Genomic DNA, 22,565 nt, shown 5'->3' with positions numbered 1-22,565 from the left:
GCTTGGCTGAAGACTATGATACCTGGTCCTATGGTTGTCACATAAAAACTTCCTTGTTACCGAGAGACACAAACTTAATCAGCAGAATCTTTACAGACAAATTGAGCCTCACTCCGAGTCCAATCATAGCAAATATCTCCCCTTTTCTCTCTCATCATCAACACTTCGCTCTCAAGCTCCTAATAGCACTTTTGGGAAATCCATTCCAACCAATAAGAATTCAGGAAACTCCATCACAATGACCCAAACAGATAGATCAAGTTCACAGACCCCATGGTCCACTCTCTCTCTCTCTCTTCCAAAGCACCCAAATGAAACTCAGCCTTAAAAATAACTACACTCATAAGTCCTTGACTACCCATCAAGCCACGTGTCCCCACCTTCTACCACTAGCCGTGAAAACCAACTGTTACAGACTCACTTCCCCAAGTGTGCTCTGCTCTCCCTCTATTCTCCACACAAACTATAAGACCATCAAAACCCCAAGAAACAGAAAGAAGAAGACCTGAAACTGAAGCACAACACAATTAGAGAGAGAGAATCAGTGCTCTCTCTTTCTCTCTCAATATCTCTCTCTATCTATCATTCTCTCTCTTCTTTCACTCCTCAATTTTGAAACAGAGGAGTGTTTAGTGGGCTGTAGAGCCTGATTTTCTTAATGGCTTCTTTAGTATCTTCACCCTTTACCTTACCCAACACAAAAGCAGACCAACTTTCTTCAATTTCCAGAAAGCATTACTTTCTCCACTCATTCCTCCCCAAAAAAACCAACCAAAGCAGCTCAAAGTCCTCCACCCTCCGAGTGAAGTGTGCTGCAGTTGGCAATGGCCTATTCACCCAAACCACTCAGGAGGTCCGGCGTATCGTCCCCGAAAACAAACGAGGCCTCCCCACCGTGAAAATTGTCTATGTGGTCTTGGAAGCACAGTACCAATCATCACTCACAGCAGCAGTTCAGTCTCTAAACAGCACCAACAGAGAAGCTTCCTTTGAAGTTGTGGGTTACTTGGTTGAGGAGCTTCGTGATGCATCAACCTACAAAATGTTCTGTCAGGACCTTGAGGACGCCAACATCTTCATTGGTTCGTTGATTTTTGTGGAGGAGCTTGCTCTGAAGGTAAAGGAAGCTGTGGAGAAAGAGAGGGACAGACTTGATGCAGTTCTGGTGTTTCCTTCAATGCCTGAGGTAATGAGGCTCAACAAGTTGGGCTCTTTCAGTATGTCACAACTTGGACAATCCAAGAGCCCATTTTTCCAACTTTTCAAGAGGAAGAAGCAGTCTGCTGGCTTTGCTGACAGTATGCTGAAACTTGTGAGGACTTTGCCTAAGGTGTTGAAGTACTTGCCCAGTGATAAAGCTCAGGATGCTAGGCTTTATATTCTTAGTTTGCAGTTTTGGCTAGGTGGGTCACCAGATAACTTGCAGAATTTTTTGAAAATGATATCTGGATCTTATGTTCCAGCTCTGAAAGGGGCAAAGATGGAGTATTCAGACCCAGTTCTGTATTTGGATAGTGGAATTTGGCACCCTTTAGCCCCTTGTATGTATGATGATGTGAAGGAGTACTTGAATTGGTATGGAACTAGAAAGGATGCTAATGAGAAGCTCAAGAGCCCGAATGCACCGATAGTCGGGTTGATTCTGCAAAGGAGTCATATTGTTACTGGAGATGACAGTCACTATGTGGCTGTGATTATGGAATTGGAGGCAAGAGGGGCCAAGGTGATACCAATTTTTGCTGGGGGGCTTGACTTTTCAGGGCCAGTGGAGAGGTTTCTGATTGATCCAGTTACTAAGAAGCCATATATCCATTCTGCAATATCGCTTACTGGTTTTGCTCTTGTTGGGGGGCCAGCAAGACAGGATCATCCACGGGCAATTGAGGCTCTGATGAAGCTTGACGTTCCGTACATTGTTGCATTGCCTTTGGTGTTTCAGACAACTGAGGAGTGGTTGAATAGCACTCTGGGGCTGCACCCAATTCAGGTAGCATTGCAAGTGGCTCTCCCGGAGCTCGATGGAGGCATGGAGCCCATTGTTTTCGCTGGCCGGGATCCTAGAACAGGTAAGTGAAGCTTACTTTATTGCTTTTCCAGTGCTTTAACTAAACTATTACTATTTTTCAATAATGCTAACCATACAAATTGAATTTTCCGTGCTTTAACTAAAGGCTTATTATCAATTTTGCCCCCTGAACTATGATTCCATTCCTAATATGCCCCCTTACTTTTTAATTCTATCAATTTACCACCTAACAGTTTCAACGTTATTCTAATGTGCCCCTTCGACTCAATTCCGTCATAATTTCCGTTAGCTTTGCTGACCTGGCAGGGCATATTGGTCATTTCGACCTCTCTAAACCAATCAGCACCCTTCATTTTGCCACATAGACCCAAAAGAAGTGGAACCCACCTTTTCCACTGGGATGATTTGGACTCCAGTTCTCCAGCCATAAACAAATGAAAGAAAAAATAAAATAAAACCCTCCCCCCTACCCACGAACCCCACCTTTTCTTCTTCTTCTCCTTCTTCCTTATTTCTTCTTTTTCTTCTGCAATTCCCTCCCCCCCCCCCCCCCACCACCCCAACCACCCCAACCTAGCCCCTCTCGGCCCCGTCGCACCTCCCCCCAAACCCAACCTCCCAGCCCCATCACACCCCCCCTCCCACCCAACCCCGTCGCACCCACCCACCCACCCAGCCCCACTGTCGCACCCACCCACCAACTCTCTTGTCCACCACCACAACTTCACCGTCACCTTCATCATCCCCTCCGACGGCCACCCACCAAAGCCCAGACATCAGTCCTCGCCGCCCTTCCCAAACAAAGAAGACAAAGCTGAATTTGCAGATCTAGAGAGGGGAAAATAGAGGGAGAGAGAGAGAGAGAGAGAGAGAGAGGGGAAAGAGGGGGGTCATTGGCTGGGAATGGTGGTGGGGCTGGTGCAGGTGGCTGATCGGGAGGAGAGGGTGGTGTGGGTGAGTTTCTGATCAGGGTGAGTTTCTGGGCACAGGTTGGGATGGTGGGTTTGGTTTTTTATTTTGTTTTATTATTTTTTTTTTCTAAATATTAGAGTTTAAAATTTTTTTTTTGTTTAAAATTTTTAGTTTTGTATTAAATTAAAGGGGTGGGTCCCAGGGAGGTCGAAATGACCAATTTACCTTGCCACATCAGCAAAATAGACGGAAGTTGAGACGGAAATTGGACGAAGGGGTACATTAGACTAACGTTGTAACTGTTAGGGGGTAAATTGATAAAATTAATAAGTCAGGGGGCACATTAGGAATGGGATCATAGTTCAGGGGGCAAAAATCATAATAAGCCTTAACTAAAATATTACTGTGTACTTATCTTATTGCTTAGACTGTTATACTCCTACTAGTTTCCACTTTCTTTGCCTGTTCTGGTTCTCTCTTTATCTTCCTGTGCATCCTTGTAGTAAAAAAATTTCAAGGGTTATTGAATATTGTAATGTGATTGCAGGGAAATCACATGCTCTTCACAAGAGGGTAGAACAGCTTTGCACCAGGGCAATCAGATGGGGTGAACTGAAAAGGAAGTCAAAGGTATTTTTTTTATGGTTTCTTATTTTCTAGTCGCTTCCAAACACATGAAACTAAAAAGGGGTTCCATGCCTAATATCTGGTAATGAGTAGTGTTTGATTCAAGATTTGTCCATTGAAACCCTTATTATTGTATGTCAATGTTTTGAAATGATAACGAAAGAAAGGATCTTATTTCATGAATCCACACTTCCCCAAAAATGGGGCTTTTGAATAGGCCATGGTTTCATGCTTTTCTTAAGTCATTGCTTAAGATATAAATTTATTCTTAATAATGATGAGGAAGGAGGTGCATCAAGAAATTCTGTAAATATGAAATCTTTGAATAGTTAGATTCAAGAGTTTTTCTGGGAACTTATCTATGATATTCTAGTAGACCTGGTCATCAAAAGGTTCTCCTTCCTTTTTCACACTAAAATGTCCTCTTCTTCTGGTTGTTCACTGATAGAATGTATGCCACTGCCATGATGTCCTCGACCTCTAGTTTTTCACTGAACAAAACATGGCATAGTTTTGCTGATCTCATTATGACAACTGACGAATATATGCACTGATGCAGGCAGAGAAAAAGTTGGCGATTACAGTCTTCAGTTTCCCTCCAGACAAAGGAAATGTTGGAACTGCTGCCTATCTTAATGTTTTCTCCTCCATCTTCTCAGTTCTGAAAGAACTCAAAAGAGATGGTTACAATGTTGAGGGCCTTCCAGAGACATCAGAAGAATTAATCGAAGAAGTGATTCATGACAAAGAGGCTCAGTTCAGCAGCCCAAATCTGAACATTGCTTACAAGATGGGGGTTCGTGAATATCAAACCCTAACTCCATATGCCACTGCATTGGAGGAGAACTGGGGAAAACCTCCTGGGAACCTGAACTCTGATGGAGAGAATCTCTTAGTATATGGGAAACAGTACGGTAATGTCTTCATCGGGGTTCAGCCAACATTTGGTTATGAGGGTGATCCAATGAGGCTACTGTTCTCCAAATCAGCTAGCCCGCATCATGGCTTTGCAGCATATTATTCGTTTGTTGAAAAGATTTTCAAAGCTGACGCCGTACTACATTTTGGTACTCATGGTTCTCTTGAATTCATGCCTGGAAAACAGGTGGGGATGAGTGATGCCTGTTTCCCTGACAGTCTGATTGGGAACATTCCTAATGTGTATTACTATGCAGCTAATAACCCATCTGAAGCTACCATAGCTAAGCGTCGGAGCTATGCCAACACCATCAGCTATCTGACCCCTCCTGCTGAAAATGCTGGGCTTTACAAAGGTCTTAAGCAGTTAAGCGAGCTTGTGGCCTCCTATCAATCCCTTAAAGACACAGGCCGTGGGCAACAGATTGTGAGCTCAATTATCAGCACAGCTAGGCAATGTAATCTTGATAAGGATGTAGATCTACCTGATGAAGGGGAGGAAATCTCAGCAAAAGAACGAGATCTTGTGGTTGGAAAGGTGTATTCCAAAATCATGGAGATTGAGTCCCGTCTATTGCCTTGTGGGCTCCATGTCATTGGTGAGCCTCCGACAGCCATGGAAGCAGTTGCAACTCTGGTTAACATTGCTGCACTGGACCGTCCAGACGAAGGGATTTCTTCACTCCCGTCTATATTAGCCAAGACAGTTGGAAGAGACATAGAAGAAATTTACAGATCGAGTGATAAAGGAGTATTGAAGGATGTGGAGCTTCTTAGGCAAATAACTGACACATCACGTGGAGCAGTTTCTGCATTTGTGGAGCGTACAACAAACAGCAAGGGTCAAGTAGTTGATGTAGCTGATAAACTGAGCTCAATCCTTGGGTTTGGCATGAATGAACCTTGGGTTCAGTACTTGTCAAACACAAAATTTTACAGGGCAGACAGGGACAAGCTTAGAACATTGTTTTTGTTCTTAGGAGAATGCTTGAAGCTAATCGTGGCTGACAATGAGATAGGGAGTTTGAAACAAGCATTGGAGGGTAAATTTGTAGAGCCAGGGCCTGGTGGTGACCCGATAAGAAACCCTAAAGTGTTGCCAACAGGAAAGAATATTCATGCACTTGATCCACAGTCTATTCCCACAGAAGCAGCATTGCAGAGTGCAAAAATTGTGGTGGAGAGGTTAATAGAGAGGCAGAAGATTGACAACGGAGGAAAGTTTCCGGAGACAATTGCACTTGTTTTGTGGGGTACAGACAATATTAAGACTTATGGTGAGTCTTTGGCTCAGGTTCTGTGGATGATTGGTGTAAAGCCAGTTGCTGATGGTCTTGGACGAGTCAACAAGGTGGAAGCAGTAAGTCTTGAAGAGCTTGGAAGACCCAGGATTGATGTTGTTGTCAACTGCTCAGGAGTTTTCAGAGACCTCTTTATCAATCAGGTATTGTCCTCTCTATGCTTCCCAATTATTTGCTCCATTATTGAATGTTGATACATGGTTTTTTTGAATGTTGATTCATGGTTAGTAATGTAAGAATTTAACCCAACTCTATATGGTAGGATCATCACTGTCTAGTTATCTTTGTGACAATTGTATAAACTGGTTACTTACAATTTCGCCATCAAAATATTGATTGCCTGCAGATGAATCTGCTTGACCGGGCAGTGAAGATGGTAGCTGAACTAGATGAGCCAGTTGAGCAAAACTTTGTCAGGAAGCATGCACTGGAACAAGCACAAGCTCTTGGGATTGGGGTTCGTGAAGCTGCAACTCGGGTCTTCTCCAATGCCTCAGGATCCTATTCCTCTAACATAAACCTTGCTGTGGAGAACTCCTCATGGAATGATGAGAAGCAGCTGCAAGACATGTATCTAAGCCGGAAATCATTTGCTTTTGATTGTGATGCCCCTGGTGCAGGCATGGCTGAGAACAGAAAAGTCTTTGAGATGGCTTTGAGCACAGCTGAAGCAACATTCCAAAACCTTGACTCATCAGAAATCTCACTCACTGATGTGAGCCACTACTTCGACTCGGATCCAACCAATCTGGTGCAAAGCCTAAGGAAGGACGGAAAGAAACCTAGTGCTTACGTTGCTGACACCACCACAGCTAATGCCCAGGTGAGAATTGATACACCATTTGCACTATTTCAAAACTAATTTCAGGGTTTTAGCTGGGCATTGATTAGCATTGAGTGTCATGTACTCATGTTATTGCTTATACTGCAGAAGCTATGATTAACAAGCTTGTCTTGCAATGCAGGTTCGAACACTCTCTGAGACCGTGCGTCTTGATGCACGAACCAAGTTGTTGAACCCTAAGTGGTATGAAGGAATGATGTCTAGTGGATACGAGGGTGTTCGTGAAATTGAGAAAAGGCTTACTAATACAGTTGGTTGGAGTGCAACTTCTGGTCAAGTTGATAACTGGGTCTATGAAGAGGCCAACTCAACTTTCATTCAAGATGAGGAGATGATGAACAGGCTTATGAATATGAATCCAAACTCCTTTAGGAAGCTGGTACAGACATTCCTGGAGGCCAATGGACGCGGTTATTGGGAGACTTCAGAGCAGAATATTGAGAAGTTGAAGGAGTTGTACTCAGAAGTTGAAGACAAAATTGAGGGAATTGATCGGTAAACTCAAACTCATTGTTGAGAAAACTGTAAATTAATTGCAAATATCAGTAGCATGATGATTTACTTGAGCCCCTTCTCCCAAAAGGATGGATAGGCGGAGCCTGTAGGAAGTGTTTAATGTGAATTCTTTACCATTTCTCCACTGTAGTTCAATTCATTTTTGGAGATGTGTATCTGTACTGTTACTCTGTAGACCTTTAAGTCCTAAAATTACATGTATTCATAATTGCTGTCATAAACATTCTCAACAACATCATCATTATTTCTCAATTGTCATGCATTGATAACTTTCAATAGTTAAAAAGTAATGGGAACATAGAAGCAGAAAAGGTTAAACTGAAATAATTAGTGTTAAAAGACCAATGTGAAAGAAACCCTAGTCTTGGGCTAGAGTAGTCTCAGGTTCTTAACCTGATGACGGTGTATGAGTATGGTTTTTTTTTTTTGTAAAGAATGGTTATAGTTAATTCTGGTTGTGACTCTTGCCTTACAGAAGGAAGCCTATGGAATTAGTATGGTTCTATCTAATGCTCTGCCATCTAGTTTTCCCATGAATTTGCTCTATGTAGTAACAGACATAAATATATTTAACCAATAAAATTTTTCTAAGCTAACTCTTATTAGTAATCAGTTCTCATCCTTATGCTTGCAATTTTTGTGTTGATATTGTGCAAATTGTGCTTATAGCTAAAATATTGTTTCAAATTTCTATTTAATTCTTTCTCTAATATAAAAAACGCAAAATCTTAAAACTGTCATTTTAACCATAAGCACAGTTTCAGCACAAAAAATATAAACAGAATATCCTACTTTATAGTAATACAACTGGTTGCTTCTTAACCTCTTCTTCCAACTATGTGCTTGGGAAATTATAATTAACAGTTACTTCACATGTAAGCTCTTTCTGTAAAAAAAGCAAAAATTTTAAACAAAAGTTGAATGTTTAATTTTATGATGTCCATAGTCCACCCCATCTCCTCACCAAGACAATTTAAAGGTTTATTTTCTGTCATACTTTGAGTGCGTTCTAATTTCTAGCAAAACAAGCACAGTATTTCCAGATACTATTTGTTCTTAAACTTTGAATCCCCAGATAAAGGTTGCGTGTTTACCTGTTCGGCGATTTTAATATGTTCAAGATGAAATCTTGTTTGATAAAGAGACATTTTAACAAAACCCAAATGTACTAGTTACAAGAATTTGAATCAATCAACAAGTCAAATTCTCATTGTTAGATACACAATTCTGCTTTCATATACTCATGAGCAAAAAGAGAAAGATGATTACATCTTCTGGGGGGCATCTTCAATCAGTAATGAATGATATGTAAACCTACAGAAAAGGGATAAAAAATAGAAAAAAAATAAAGGAAAAAACGCCCTCCCTCGAAGAAAAAAAAAGAAGGAAAAGACAGTTTCGTATGACAGTTAACAAAGTGGTACACGTTTCTTTCTTACACCCTTTTCTTGGTATATTCAGTATCGAAAGAGATGAATTTACCTTCAAACTAACTCCAATAGGAGGGGGTCACCTTCTGCCATTATTCTTATTAGTTTTATGAAATCCTGTTCGCTTGACACCCTCCATGGGTGAACCGCAGGTACTTTGGCCGAGTAAAGGGATGAAGAATTAGTAGGAAGTGGTTGCTCCTCATAGATCATTGTTCTAAGCATTGAGTCAAAATTCTGAGGTGAATCTATTGCTAGAAAGATCATCGGAATGGCAACCTTGTGATGAATTTCTAGATTCCCCACTAGATTAACAAGATCAACGAAGTCAGATACGAAGCGACGAGGGATGTAGAATACCTCAGAACTGCATACTGTGATGCTTTCGCTGCTAGTCACAGTTTTCTTATAACTGACTTGGAGGTGAGCTGGCATTGTTCTCACAACCTTCTTTACCATGCGTGCTTGCTTTGAAAACCAGTCAGAGTTGTCCTTTGGTGACACAGTAGCCCAAGACTTGGATACCTGAATCCCATTGAAATTGGGAGAGAAAGAGAGAGAGAGAGAGAGAGAGAGAGAGAGTGAATATTACAGTGGTTCGAATGTAAACCAATCAGCTTTTGGAAAAAAGGACCGAATGCTATCAATTTTTGCATGTTTATTTTCCTTTTAGGTAAAGTAAATTGGAAGTTATTAACGTTTCTAGTAATAACATATCCATGGTCAGATCAACAATGATAACTATTTTTATAATGCCGTAGAAACTTTAATGAAGGGGTCATTAGAAGTCATATTACCTCATTTGTAATCCACAGTTTATTTTTGTCTGCTTGTAAAAGATTCCAGTAATTAAGAATAGTGTCGTCCTGGAGGAATAAAAATCCATCCGCACCAGAATATCTATCAAATATTTTGGGCAGGTACCTGCAAAGAAACATTGAAAGGTATGATTAGAAAACTAGTTATGACCCATCTTACCTAATTCCAGTATAGACTTTCACCAAACTGCAAGTAAAAGAGTTAGGATTTCACATACACCCATTCTTTGCCATCATTATGAACAATTAAAAATGCTTGAGAAAGTTAAAGATTGACAATGCAACTACCAGGCCTTTCTTTTGAAGGAAGCTAACCAACAATATTCCCAAAGAAAAGCATATTTTATAACATGCATATTCCCAAAGCTGTGCTAGATTCTGCAGCCTAAAATAGAATTGTGGGTTCCAGGACCTGCTTCTGAAGCTGTCTTCAATTACTCAACTTAGTTAGCATAAATTATATCAAGATGGTTTATTCCACTTCTTATTGCCAAAATTAACCAAAAGGTGAAATACCTCAGCGTTAAGATAAGTTCAAACTTAGAGTACTAATTTATAAATAGGGTTTCGTATGACAGTCTATTTTTTTTTGTTTTTTTTCAGTTTCTCTTATTTTAATTTTTTTATTGATTATAATTCCACATCAGATGCCATGTCATTTAATGAGGCAATGCCTTGTACATTAGTTTTATTTCAGACCCTTAGATCTTCTAAGATCTAAAGGCTCAAAAGATTTGTTAAAATGGTTGTCAAATCATTTGTCCCATGATCCTATCCCTATATATATATATATATATATATATATATATATATATATATATATATATATATATAAGAAAACTTAAGAGTACTAAATTTAGACTCACCAGCATCTGCAACCCTATACTAGATCATTCCCATTTCATATTTATGCAACTGCCAATGACAGTCTGTAAGAGACCACTATTATTTTTAAGCCTTGAATGTGCAAAGTTTGAAAATATCATCTCCAATGGTACTTAATTATGGGAACAATAGCCCAGAACTTGTATCTTAACAAATCCCTGGATTCAAGTTTCTAAATAAAAACAAAAGATTTCAATGGAATATCAGCATCCCCCATCTTCTCAACCCTTTCTAAGCAATTTAACTAGATGGAAGCCAACATAGTAATTTAACAAAAGAGATAACCAAATTAAGGTACAAATTCATGATAAAAGCCACTTACTTGTATATATTGTCCAATTTGCCTTCTTCAACAGCAAGGTCTGGGTTCTTCTGCTCTGACAAAATGATCACAGTTTTAAATATCCGCCCATAAAGCAATCTCCATTCAAGAGCAGTACGTTCCACAGGGCCAGTGCAAAACATGATAAGCACAACATTCCCAAAATTTTTCCTCCATCTAATCAAATTTCCAATTTCATAGCTCACTGTTCCTGTTTCCTCAACCCCAAGATGAACAGAAGGCAACTTTTGTGGGACAAACTCTTTTCTATCCCCATCACCAATAATTGCCCGTTGCCGATCCAATCCCAATGACATTAATCTAGGCTGCTGGTAGCCAACAGCAATCAAGTCGTGAAGCCAGGCAGCAGTAAATTTCACATCCTTCTCAGTCCAAAAGCCCTCTTCTGCCATAGCAAAACTTAACTCCAAAATTGTCTCAAATAGTCTATGCTTACTCGATCTCCATGAAACCAAAAATTTAATCAAACGTCCTACATTCACATGAAGATCTTTCTCTTCAGAAAATGGGTACGACTGAATCCTATCATACCGATGAACAGTTGGGGGATAAACTACAACATAACCATCTATTTCCCACAAAATCCTCTGCCCCCAATATCCCCTTAATACATCAGAAGCCATTGTGCTAACAGAAACAGGAAGCATCAAACCCCAAAACGCCTGCGAATGGTAAATTGTATTGAAAGAATTAACAGGCACCATCATACCCTGCGGCAATGCCACTTTCGGGGCCTGATCATCAAACCTAATATCAAACGCTTCCAAACCCGACTTTCGTGTAAAATAGAATACTGAATCGACATCGGGAAGTCCATTGGATATACCCTGCTGTATAAATTGTTTTCCACCCAAAATCTCAGTGTAGAACTCTTCATGGCCAAGCTCACCAACATTTTCCAATGGCAAACCTCTCGGCCAAACCGAGCGTTGCCCAAAATGAATATAGGGGTTCACAATGGTCCTATTCGGATTCTCATGGCTATATTGCAAAATGGTCTCTTGCCTAGCACCCTCTGCTCCTATCAACTCTAAATCAAAATGCTTACCCAAATCATTATCAATCACCTCTCCGCGATCGTCAGCGTCGAAGATTTTCTTCGCTCCGTGTTGGATCGCGAACAGGTAACCCACAGACTTCCTAACATAAGAATCATAAGGCACATAATCCAAAACCCTATAACCCAATAGAGCTTGCTGTTCAAGGGACAAAAAGATAGCACCTTTGAGTGACCAATCCGACGGCGTTTTGGAGTTCCCAATTGCCAAGACCTGCCATCCTCTGAGCTTCACGAGCTTCCGGAGCGAGTCAGTCGGGTAATCCGAGACAGAGACGACGACCCACTTGTCAGATCGGAAATTCCCGTAAGGCGACGTCGTATCGGCGATGTGGTCGACGTTGGATTCGAGCCTGGGGAGATGGATCTTCTCGAGGGTCTGGGCCTGGGTCTGGAAGCAGAGCAAGGCGGCGGAGTCTCCGGCGTTGCGGAGGACGAAGAGGACGGCCACGGTGGCGATGAGGAGGAGGACGGTGACGATCTTGTAGAGATTGTCGGAGACCCATGTGGAGAAATCGAGGTTTGGAGCGAAGGAAGTGGGGAAGGCTCTGATCTGAGAGTGAGAGTTGTGAGAGAATTTAGGGGATTTGGGTGTGGCGGTGGTGCGGTTTTGGACCAACATTGAAGCCAAATTCAAATCCCCAAATTTTCTCTCAGTCTTCAATGGCTTGACTGAGAGTCAGAGCTGAAATGAAGCTATAACTGTGAAGAAGACTATGAGCTTGAGCTTTGGAAAACGCGTGTCTTTGAATTCGCAGACATACATTCATTCACAGACTGTGTTGTACACGTTTTGTTTGTTTTTGTGACTAAAGAGCTGCTGAGCTGCCGGCTGCGTGCGTTTTGCGTGTTGTGTACTTGTGTTGTGTATTTTCTCTCTCTGACTTTCTCTCTCTCAGATGAAATTGGTTTCTTTCTTTGTTTCTCTCAGATGCAGTTGCGAGCTCTGCCGACAGTTATGGTGAGAGAGGACTGTGGGGTTGTGGTGGTTGGTGTTTCTTAGACTTGAATCTAACTGCTCGTTTACAGTTTTGGTGGGGGAGGGGTCTCTGTCGTCTTCTTCTTCTTCTTTTTCTTTTTCTTTTTAAATTTTAAAAGTTCTTTATTTTATATTTTTCTTTTTTCTTCTAATTAAAATTTTTTGATATATTGATATCCAATCATGTGCTTGTTTCTTCTTGATTTGCCAGTCTGGGTTTTTTTGTTTTTGGTAAATTGTCAGTCTGCAATCTGCATTATTATTATGGTAGCAATAGCATTGGATTGATTGAGTATTTATTACTTCATCTACTATATTATAATGAGGATGATGGACCATTGGTACCTATATTATTTTAGACCAATGATTGTCAGCTAATTAACTAATCTTTTTCCATTTATACCCAAAAACTAAGAACCCAAAACCAAACCAAATCTATACCCAAAAACCAACTATGAATAGTAAACTACAGACGTCTAAATAAATTTTAGATGAGTATTTAACTTGTTTATATTTGATCTCATTTTGAATTTCATTTATTTGTAACAGCTATTATCATGTTACACACTTATAACTATGGAGAGTTAATGAGTTATAGTTGCCTCACTCAAAAACATTCTCTATTTCAAAGTGTGTATTTTTTAACAATTTAAAAAAACAAGTGAGAATGATAAGTAATTTTGAAATTTTTAATAAGTCAATGAACAATACTGTGATAAGTGAGACTGAGAGTAGAGATGTCATTGATGAGTACATTGAACAATGTGAGGAGTGAAAATAAGTAGAGTTTGAATGTGAGAAGTGAATCACTCTTGACAAAAAACAAAAAGTATGGAATCACTCATATTCTTTCCTCTTTGGAGTCCACAGCACCAAAAAAGAAACAAAAAATTCACCAAAATAGGGGTGACATTTTGTAAATGCCAGAAAATTGGCAAGCCAAAAGGGATAATTTGCTAACTGGTATAAAAGAGAAGAAAACAAGTGTACACAAATTATGTATCCTGGAAATTATATGGAAAAATAATTGGTATTAATTTATAATAAATGTGGGTACACTTTATATATCTGTCTGTTCTTTATAAAATAATCATCTTATTCAATCTTCAAGATTGGTTTATTGATCCAACAAAAAAAAAAGGGATTGGTTTATTGATAATTTAAGGATGGTGAACATTTATTTTTGGAAAACTGATAGAATATTCAAATTTTCTTTAGCTGTTGAGATATAAAGGTGAATTTTCATCATAGATGTGTCTTGTGGGGGACGTTCTTCGATTTTTGTGGTAGATGAATTAGCACTTTGAGTATGACTTTGGTGATTCTCTTGAGCTTCATGTAGAGTTTTAGAAGTCTTTGAATCTCTAGTTTTTTTTTTTTGGTGGTAACAGGAGGGCTTCTTTGCCAAAAAATTTGTTTGATTTGCCAGAATGTGGATTCTTTCAGAATACCCAAACATTACAAGTGCTCACTATGCATCATGTCACACCAAGCAATGGTTATGAATTAATACCCACTTGATCGCTCTTACAAGCCCACCATCATCTCCCTCCACAAAATTTATAAATCTTATCAAATGAACTGAGTCTAGGTAAATTAAGAAATAAAAGTTAAAAAAATGTGTTGAGTAATAGGCATTTTCCTTCATAAATTAATAGAATTTCTGTCATACCAAATTTATGCATTCTTAGGTGCATTTAGAAATTAGAAGCTCTAACACAAAAATTCATATCAATACAAATAGCCCAGTTAATATCATATCAGCCCAAAAGAAAACATGGCCCAATTAAACAACTCAATGAAGATATGGCCCAATCAAAAGCCCAAGTAGCCAGCTGGCAGTTCAACGAACAAACGGAGTCAGCATTCCACGTAACCATAACCGGTTTAGAGAGGCGTATAATAAATTAATAATTCTCTTTTTAAAAAAGAAAACGAAAAACGGTTAAGAGAGAGAAAGCGAGTAAAAGCTTTTAGAGAGAGAGAGAGAGAGAGAGATTCAAAAAAAGCAAACGACCCGCCACTTTGCGAAGACGAAGAAGAAAGAGCGAGCGATGGCCCTGTTTCCATGTCCTCGCGAACGCATAGCAGCTTCGGCTCTGCTCCTCCTCTCCAAACAACCTCCAAAGTAAATTCAACCACATTTTCGATCAATTTCATCTGCATTTCAATTTGCATTTGCGTTCATTTCGATCGATCGTCTGATTCATTGGTTTTCAGGTTGCGTTTGGCTGAGGATGACGACTACGAGTCGCCGAGAGAAGAGCGAGAGTTGATTTCCAAACAACCACCAAAGTAAATTAATCACACTTTCAATTTCGTTTGCATTTGGATTTGCGTTTCTATGCCTCTGTTTTCGATCAATCTTATAATCCATTCGCTTGCAGGTTCTGTTTGGATGAGGACGACGACTACGAGTCGCCGAGAGAAGAGCGAGAGTTGATTTCCAGTGAGAGTTTCAGATCCAGAGAGAGCTTGATTTCCAAACAACCTCCAAAGTAAATTAAATCGCATTTTCAGTTTTGTTTACATTTGAATTTGCGTTTCCATATATCTCTTCGTTTCCGATGATCAATCTCTTCTGGTTTGCAGTTTCTGTTTGGATGAGAGCGAGAGTTTCAGAGAGCTGAGCTTGGTTTCCAGCGATTCCAAGTCGTGTGAGGAATCTTCCTTGCTCACCAGCGCTCGTGATGTCTCCGAGGAGGAGATTCGAGCTCGCAAGATCAGGCTCATGGCGCTTGCAGCTCTGCGTCGTGAGATGAACCTCACTGTGAGCTTCGTTCTTTCCTCTTATTTTTGAATTTCTACGTTCTTGTTTGGTTGGATTGTGCATGATCCGATTGCTTTTTGCTTCAAGCGCATCAGAAATTTGATTGAATCGAGTTCTCGATCGAGTTTCGCATCTTCGAATCGTCGTCTTTGTTTCACAATATCTCTGAGATTTATACTAGTTGCATTCCAATTAATACAAAGTTTCTTTCTATGTCTCTTTCACTTTTGAATTTTTTCTTGCTGTTTGGTTGGATTTGTGCATTGTTTTTCGTTTGAACTTTGAAGCACAGTGAAAATTTGCTTGAAGCACAGTGAATCGTTTTGCTTATGAACTCTGAATTCAATCTGTAATTTTTGAATCCGCATTGTTGCTTTAATTGCTTTCCAATTAATACGAAGCTGAATCTACTTGAATCTGCTTGGAGCTGGCTTTTATTCTAATATTTGCTTTCTATATGAGTAATTGAAACTCTTCGTCAATTTGAATCTCAGAGTTCGTCACAGACTCAAATCTGTTTCAAAGTAGAACTCTGAATTTTGAATTCGTTTCGTTGCTTCAATTGCAGTGCCTAATTCGCAGATTAAATATCTGTTTCAAATAGCTTTTAGTTCGACTCAATCGATTAATTTCATTAAGTATGTGCATATTGTTCGAATAATTTGAATTAATTCTGTTTAATTATTAGGTCGTACGGAGAAGTAGATCGAAGACCATCCAAAGGACCTTCGTCAATTCCTGGAAAACGAGCACAAGCAAGGCAGCGACTACGACGTCGTTTGGATCTGAGTCGACCACCACGGAGTCTTCGTGCCTGTCAAGCAGCAATTCCAGCGTGATCTCGAGCGCGCGAAGCCACCGCCGTGACGTGTCGAGAGCTCAGAGCAAGCTCGCGGTGGTCCGAGAGGAGCCAAAGAGGAAGCGACACGTGTCGGCTCACATGCGCCACAAAGCCGAAGCTATTTTGGAGTTGTTGTCCGGTGGCTGCTGCTACTCGGAAGTGAAGATACGCAGAACTCTCGGTGACAGTCCTGACACCAGCAAAGCACTCAGACTGTGATCTCTCTCTCTCTCTCTCTAACACGTGGCACTTGCATGTGGTAGTTTGTACATTTTAAGTGCACGACAAATCAGAGTGGTGAGGACCCCTGAAGCGTTGGATCTGAAATGTGAAAGACCATGATGAAGATCTGACGGTTTAAGTGCATCCCACCATAATGGTTTGTTAGTTAGAAGTAGAAAATAAAATAAAATAATGTGCTTAGGTGATTAGCCAATCAAATAGGTCCATAAGTGGCCAAAAAAAAAAAATCAAATAGGTCCATAGGTTTCTGACGTGGCGAGATGTAAATGGCTATTCCATTTTTCTAATTTAGGCTAGACTTGTAATTATGAGAAGGTAAATGATTTGAAGGACCAAATTTAGTGATTAATATGATATGCTGCATGCATGTGACTATGTGAGTGAAGCATAGTAATTAGTGAAAGTGTGAAGAGAGTTGATTAGTAAAGTGTGTTTGTCTGCACTCTGCAGGTTGTTGAAGCTTGAGGAGGTCAAGAGATCAGGCAAAGGAGGGCGTCGGAACCCTTTTATTTACACGGTATTAATGTTCATGAATTGCCAGGCACTTTCAAATTATAAATAAACATAACTAATTAATTTAGAGAAAAAAAATTTATGAAAAAAGTTCTATTGTAAATTAGTAATTGGCTAAAATCCTAAAACTTATCGCGCGCGTATAATTTTATAACAAAAAAGTACAAGGGAACTAACTAACTTATATATGTTCTTGTTATTATTAAATTTTTTTTTTGGTTGAATATTTTGATAATATTTGTTTTAATTTGAATATAATGTATGGATTTTATATGAATGACCCAATAAAAAAGAAAACAAGCTTTAAATTTATACATTTTTAAACTTTAATTGTACCCTTATGATTGCAAAAAGAAAAAATTCAAATTCACCGGCAATTTGATACCTGTGTTAGGAAGTGACAAGAATTCTCTTAATTACTGAAATTTCAATACTAATGGCATTTTTTTAATCAATTAATTTAGTAAATATTTTTTATTTATTTATGTCAATTTTGATTGCAGATAGCATGATGAGATCGAAGATACGTAGCTGCTAAGACGGAGACCCGAGTAGCTATTCATTGGGTCATATTATATATATACGTAGGGTTTCAGCGCTATTATATATCATCATCTCCCTCAATATATGGGTCGGTGAAATTTTGTTACGATGGATGGCTAATTAAAACTAAAACATATAGCTAGACAGTGACAGCAAAAATAGGAATAATTTGATGATCATTATAAACTACTCGAATATATTTGTATATATATGCATGCATGGTCTATACTACTCTATATATATATACTACTCGAATATATTTGTATATATATGCATGCATGGTCTATACTACTATATATATATATATAGAGAGAGATATATATATATATATATTTTTTTTTGAAGAAAGTGATCTATTAATTAATGTGACATTATAGACTTATAGTACAATTGGTCTAGCTACTACTACTGTCTGCATGTACATGTCTAGCCGTTGTAGTAGTGGAGAGTTTTTTTTTTTTTGGCCATTTAGTAGTGGAGAGTTAATTACGATAAATAATCATATAAATTTACAACATTTATCACGTTCGATCTATATGCTGGATATGATTGAAATTAAAGAAGGTGACCGACTTTGCTGAAATCACATCAGGGTTAGTATTTTACTAAAACAATAACTATATTCATTCTAAGTCGTTTAATTTGATGAAAACTCAACCGTACGTACACATGTCATTTACTTGCACATTTTGAACTTATGTTCTATTTACTATTTATCCAAAAACAATTTAAAACATGCATGAAAAATACATTTTTTAAAAACTAACCAGTAAGTGCATCATATCAACATGACTGTCATACGCTTAAGAGATCAACTACTAGCTTAATTTTGTTTTTTAAAAGGATTTTATTCAAAACCTCTAGTAAGTGGGAGCCAAACTCTTTCATAGCTGTCTTTTTTCTATTTATCTTTCACTTGAAATAGTGTGTTATAATTTTATTTTATTTTATTTTTCTTTTAATTTTCGTACAAGCTTTTAGGGCGATAAAATTTTGGGTTAATTACTTAAAGGCGCAGAACCGTCGTTTATGAGTTTATAGTGTATGATTTAGCTCCCAAGTTTTAGATTTTGCTTGAAATTTGGTAAGGAAAAGAGAAAAGAAAATATTGGGAATATTACTCCTAAGTAGTTAATTAGGGGCTCTGAATTATTTGGTAAGTTTCCTTTTTGTGGGTTGTGCCTCCAAGAGGGTAATTCATATCCTGTTAAAACGATATGGACGGATTTGAATAATATTGGAGACAATCCGAAAATGCCAAAATAAAAAGGTCCTTTAATATTTTGCTTCTTAATTATGTATCTTTCATTCTTTCTCCACAAGCAATTAGGAATATAACTTTAGTTTCTTAATCCTAGCTTCGTTGGGAAACCAAATTCCTAGCTTAGTCGGGAAAGCACACGTATTCTATATAAAGTTATAAACAAGTGAAAGTAGTTTCCGTCTTCATCTTTCGCGTTTAATTTCTTCTTTAACTCTCTGTTCAAGATTCAAGAATTATAACATCCCATGGACATGGCCGGTGAAAGTTGGAGAGTGTTGGGTGACACTTATTGCAGTGCTTGGCTGCAACGAGTTGTTCTTGAGCCTGATGGTCAACACCAAAACGGCATGCCGTGCAGTACCAGGGTCTTGATGGATATCAAGGCCGTCGTTAGACGACTACGCTCCAGTAGTGCTGGTTTTGGCAAGGAGGAGAACGAGGATGTATCGCTGTTTTTAGACGACGATAACTGGAGCGCGGATGAGAAGAACGACGGCACAGTCGAACTCCAACACAACCTCACATACGACATGGCGTGTAGTGCCGTATCCCGCACGCTTTCTTTGCTGCAAGTCCCGCTTGAGGCTCATGAGTCCGTCGTAGAGAAAATAATGGTGGAAGCCTCGAAGGCGGAGAAGCTTTGTACTTGTTACTATCCCGGTCTTTGCAAGGTTCTGCATATGGCGGCGGTCGTCGATGTTTATGTTGCTGAGTCTGACAACTCAACGTACTGTGAAGTGGCTAAAGAAGAGTAGTGAGATCGGTGATCGATGAACAACTGAATTGTCAATTGTCATGTGTTAGATTGATACTTAATCTCATTGTTTTTTAAACCCAGTTAATGGTTGGATTAATTTGATGTATTAATTTGTTACACATATATATATATTGAGTAATCCGATATGTTTATCCAATTAATGTGTTATTTTTGCTTCAATTTAAATGCTGAAATCGATCTTAAATAATTTCTTGCAATTTCTATGGGTATTTCAAATAGGTACTGAGACAGTAGTTGCATCCAGAAATTTAGTAACACGTACCCCATATTTGTCAGATTTGATTGCTTCAATGGATTTGAACTTCGATCGTTACAAGTTCATACTAATTTTCATGTTTGTGGTCTTCTAATTTTCATGTTTTAATGTGGGAATAAAAGAAGCGATATATAGGGCCTGAAGAAGAAGACGGTGGTAGCTAGGGAATCCTTGTAAATATTTTGATTCTGTTTTATTTTTCAATTTCTACTGTTTCTCAAATTTTGATTCACAACTTATGAGGCATAAATTCATTTAACATAGTTTATATCTTGCTTTCTTATTTATTTATTTAAAAAAAAAAAAACTGACCCAATGTGAGCGAGTATGACACATAAGTTGGAAAAAAATAAAAAGTTAGGGTAGATAGTACTTCCAAAAATTGAATACATTTTGGTATTGTTTGAGGCCTATGATTGAGTTGATATATTAAATGGATAAATTCATGTGTATTAATTAAGGAATTAAGAAGGAAGATAAATTAGTGGAAATTTATCCCATCAAATCCCCACAAAATTGTGGAATAATTCCTTCCAACTTAATTATCCCTACTAACTCCAATGGTGGCCGGGGATAATTAAGTGTCCCTTATGGCTAGTTCATTTTTTATTTCTTTAAGTTAGGACATACTCTCATTTTCTTCATTGAATACACATAAATCTGAGTCATTTAACATATCCAATCTAATTTTAAGCACCAAACGAGGAAAATGCTAAAAAGTATTTATTAATATCTTATGCAAATAAATAACTTTATTTTTTTATAAGATAGTAGCTAAAAGTTATTAATTTTTTTAATTAGTTGAAACATATGCGCGCAATAATGGAATCCTCATGATCTGGTTTTAAGATAAAGATTATTATTTTTTCTTTTTATCACAATAGAGCAAATCAAATTCTGAACATGTTTATGTGCATAGCCTAATCTAATAATCCTTCCTTATAAACGTACACGTGCACACACACACAAAATGCTTAACAGTGTTTTTATGCACGGTAAAAAAAAAAAAAAAGAAGGTGTTTTTATCCATGTATTTTTTTTTTCTGGGTTGTGCTTGCAAGAGGATAATTCATATCCTTTCAAAACGATATGGACGGATTTGAATAATATTGGAGGCAATCCGAAAAGGGAAAAAAAAAAAAAAAAAAAAAAAAAACCCTCATATCACTCCTCCAATATTTTCTTCCTTAATTATGTATCTTTCTCCACAAGCAATTATGAATAGTAGTATTTAGTTGTTGAATCCTAGTTCGGTTGGGAAACTAGGGAATTCTATATATATAAACAATCTAGCTAGTGAAAGTAATTTTCATCTTCATCTTTCGTGTTGAATTTCTTGAATAACTGTACGTGTGTTCAAGATTCAAGAATTAATTACCCTTGGCCAAGGCCAGTGAAAGTTGGAGAGTTTTGGGTGACACTTATTGTAGTGCTTGGCTGCAAAGAGTTGTTATTGAGCTTGATGGTCGTCATCGTCAAAACGACTTGCCGTGCAGTACCAAAGTCTTGATGGGTATTAAAGTCACTATCAGACGATGTCGCTCCAATATTACTACTGATTTTGATGAGATCGACGACACTGACGTCTCGTTGTTGTTAGACGACGATAACTGGAGCGTGGATGAGAACGATGCCACTGTCGAACTCCAACACAACTTCACATACGACATGGCCAGTAGTGCCGTATCCCACACGCTCTCTCAGCTGCAAGTCCCGCTTGAGGCTCATGAATCCGTTGTAGAGAAAATACTGCTCGAAGCCTCAAAGGCAGAGAGGGATTGTAGTTCTTACATATAACGTACGGACTAATATTTGCAAACTAACACTCTAACAGCTAGTACTTAAGTGCATGCTTCTGAAACACAGATAGTCGAAGAAGTACATGCAGTAGTACACTCCAAACCAAATCAAACTTCCACGGTCTCACCAAAAATCTCATAATCAAAACTGAAACTTCAAAAACACAAAAAAAATTAAAGTTTCTGAGCAGCCTAACAAAATAAAAAAAAGAATGTGTTATTATATACAACCATACAAGAACAAGAACTTGGGGGACTTCTGTTCGTATGATTAATCATCTGGGCATAACGACAAGTCACACAAGGCTTAACATCATGTCGTTTGGGCCTAGACCCAAAAGCTAAGCCCCCGCTAGGCTCCGGCCTTCTAGGCCTTGACCTTCTAGGCTCCGGCCCCATAGGCTCCGGCCTCCTAAGCTCCGGCCCCATAGGCTCCGGCCTCCTAAGCTCCAGCCTCCTAGGCCCCGACCCGTATCAACTCACTCGGATCCTCGAGACCGGTGACACGTGGCGCTCCTACAGTGCAAGTCATCACAAGGGACACGTGTCATCACCGGATTGGTTGACACTCTTCCAAAGGTACTATAAAAGAGGTACCTTCTTGTCACAAAAGGACAACTGAAATCATTATTATACTATTCACTCACTCTGCTCTCAGATCTCTCTGAACACTGACTTGAGCGTCAGAGGAGCTTTGGCCGGCACCACACCGGTGCCCTTCCCGCTCACTTTTGTGTACCTGTGCAGGGTGCTTTGGATATCATTCTCTCTCATTACTCACCAGTCGGACCCAGCTACCCGTTCCTGCCCCACTTCGACGTGTCATCCGCTCAGTGGTGGGTCAACGGGCCTACGTGGTTCGACTCGACGTTGACTGCTCTACCATTTTTGAGCATCAACAC

General features: G+C 38.9%; 3 protein-coding genes across 3 annotated transcripts; 2 read left to right on the top strand and 1 right to left on the bottom strand.

Moving 5' to 3' along the window:
• Window positions 1–458: 458 nt before the first annotated feature.
• On the top strand, window positions 459–7,396 carry GUN5 (magnesium-chelatase subunit chlH, chloroplast, putative / Mg-protoporphyrin IX chelatase, putative (CHLH)). Its single transcript, XM_086248594.1, has 5 exons — window positions 459–2,066; window positions 3,486–3,568; window positions 4,125–5,927; window positions 6,131–6,607; window positions 6,750–7,396. The coding sequence occupies exons 1-5, from the start codon at window positions 659–661 to the stop codon at window positions 7,125–7,127; spliced, it is 4,149 nt and encodes a 1,382-aa protein (XP_086104720.1). The 5' UTR covers window positions 459–658; the 3' UTR covers window positions 7,128–7,396.
• Window positions 7,397–8,291: 895 nt separating this feature from the next.
• LOC147282424 (putative glycosyltransferase STELLO1) lies at window positions 8,292–12,654 on the bottom strand. The gene is made up of 3 exons (XM_086249139.1): window positions 10,600–12,654; window positions 9,372–9,498; window positions 8,292–9,099 (listed from the first exon to the last, which is right to left on the bottom strand). Exons 1-3 carry the CDS (start codon window positions 12,297–12,299, stop codon window positions 8,629–8,631), a joined length of 2,298 nt encoding a protein of 765 aa, XP_086105265.1. The 5' UTR covers window positions 12,300–12,654; the 3' UTR covers window positions 8,292–8,628.
• A 2,056-nt stretch (window positions 12,655–14,710) lies between these two features.
• Window positions 14,711–17,535, top strand: LOC147282423 (uncharacterized). The gene is made up of 6 exons (XM_086248215.1): window positions 14,711–14,784; window positions 15,044–15,154; window positions 15,249–15,426; window positions 16,115–16,482; window positions 16,961–17,027; window positions 17,527–17,535. Exons 1-6 carry the CDS (start codon window positions 14,711–14,713, stop codon window positions 17,533–17,535), a joined length of 807 nt encoding a protein of 268 aa, XP_086104341.1.
• Window positions 17,536–22,565: the final 5,030 nt, after the last annotated feature.

Source organism: Dryas octopetala, chromosome 6 (genome assembly GCF_963921425.1).
Source record: "Dryas octopetala chromosome 6, drDryOcto1.1, whole genome shotgun sequence".
Taxonomy (NCBI): Eukaryota; Viridiplantae; Streptophyta; class Magnoliopsida; order Rosales; family Rosaceae; genus Dryas; species Dryas octopetala.
This window is presented reverse-complemented; position numbering and strand designations above follow the sequence as displayed.

Bases quoted from the DNA above. Each gene is read 5' to 3' on its own strand.
- GUN5 (XM_086248594.1), top strand. From the start codon at position 659: ATGGCTTCTTTAGTATCTTCACCCTTTACCTTACCCAACACAAAAGCA. The intron at 2,067-3,485 runs GTAAGTGAAGCT...ATGTGATTGCAG, and splicing joins TGGCCGGGATCCTAGAACAG to GGAAATCACATGCTCTTCAC. The intron at 3,569-4,124 runs GTATTTTTTTTA...GCACTGATGCAG, and splicing joins AACTGAAAAGGAAGTCAAAG to GCAGAGAAAAAGTTGGCGAT.
- LOC147282424 (XM_086249139.1), bottom strand. From the start codon at position 12,299: ATGTTGGTCCAAAACCGCACCACCGCCACACCCAAATCCCCTAAATTC. The intron at 9,499-10,599 runs GTAAGTGGCTTT...GTTTCTTTGCAG, and splicing joins AAATTGGACAATATATACAA to GTACCTGCCCAAAATATTTG. The intron at 9,100-9,371 runs GTAATATGACTT...AATGGGATTCAG, and splicing joins AACTGTGGATTACAAATGAG to GTATCCAAGTCTTGGGCTAC.
- LOC147282423 (XM_086248215.1), top strand. From the start codon at position 14,711: ATGGCCCTGTTTCCATGTCCTCGCGAACGCATAGCAGCTTCGGCTCTG. The intron at 15,427-16,114 runs GTGAGCTTCGTT...TTTAATTATTAG, and splicing joins GTCGTGAGATGAACCTCACT to GTCGTACGGAGAAGTAGATC. The intron at 16,483-16,960 runs GTGATCTCTCTC...TGCACTCTGCAG, and splicing joins ACCAGCAAAGCACTCAGACT to GTTGTTGAAGCTTGAGGAGG.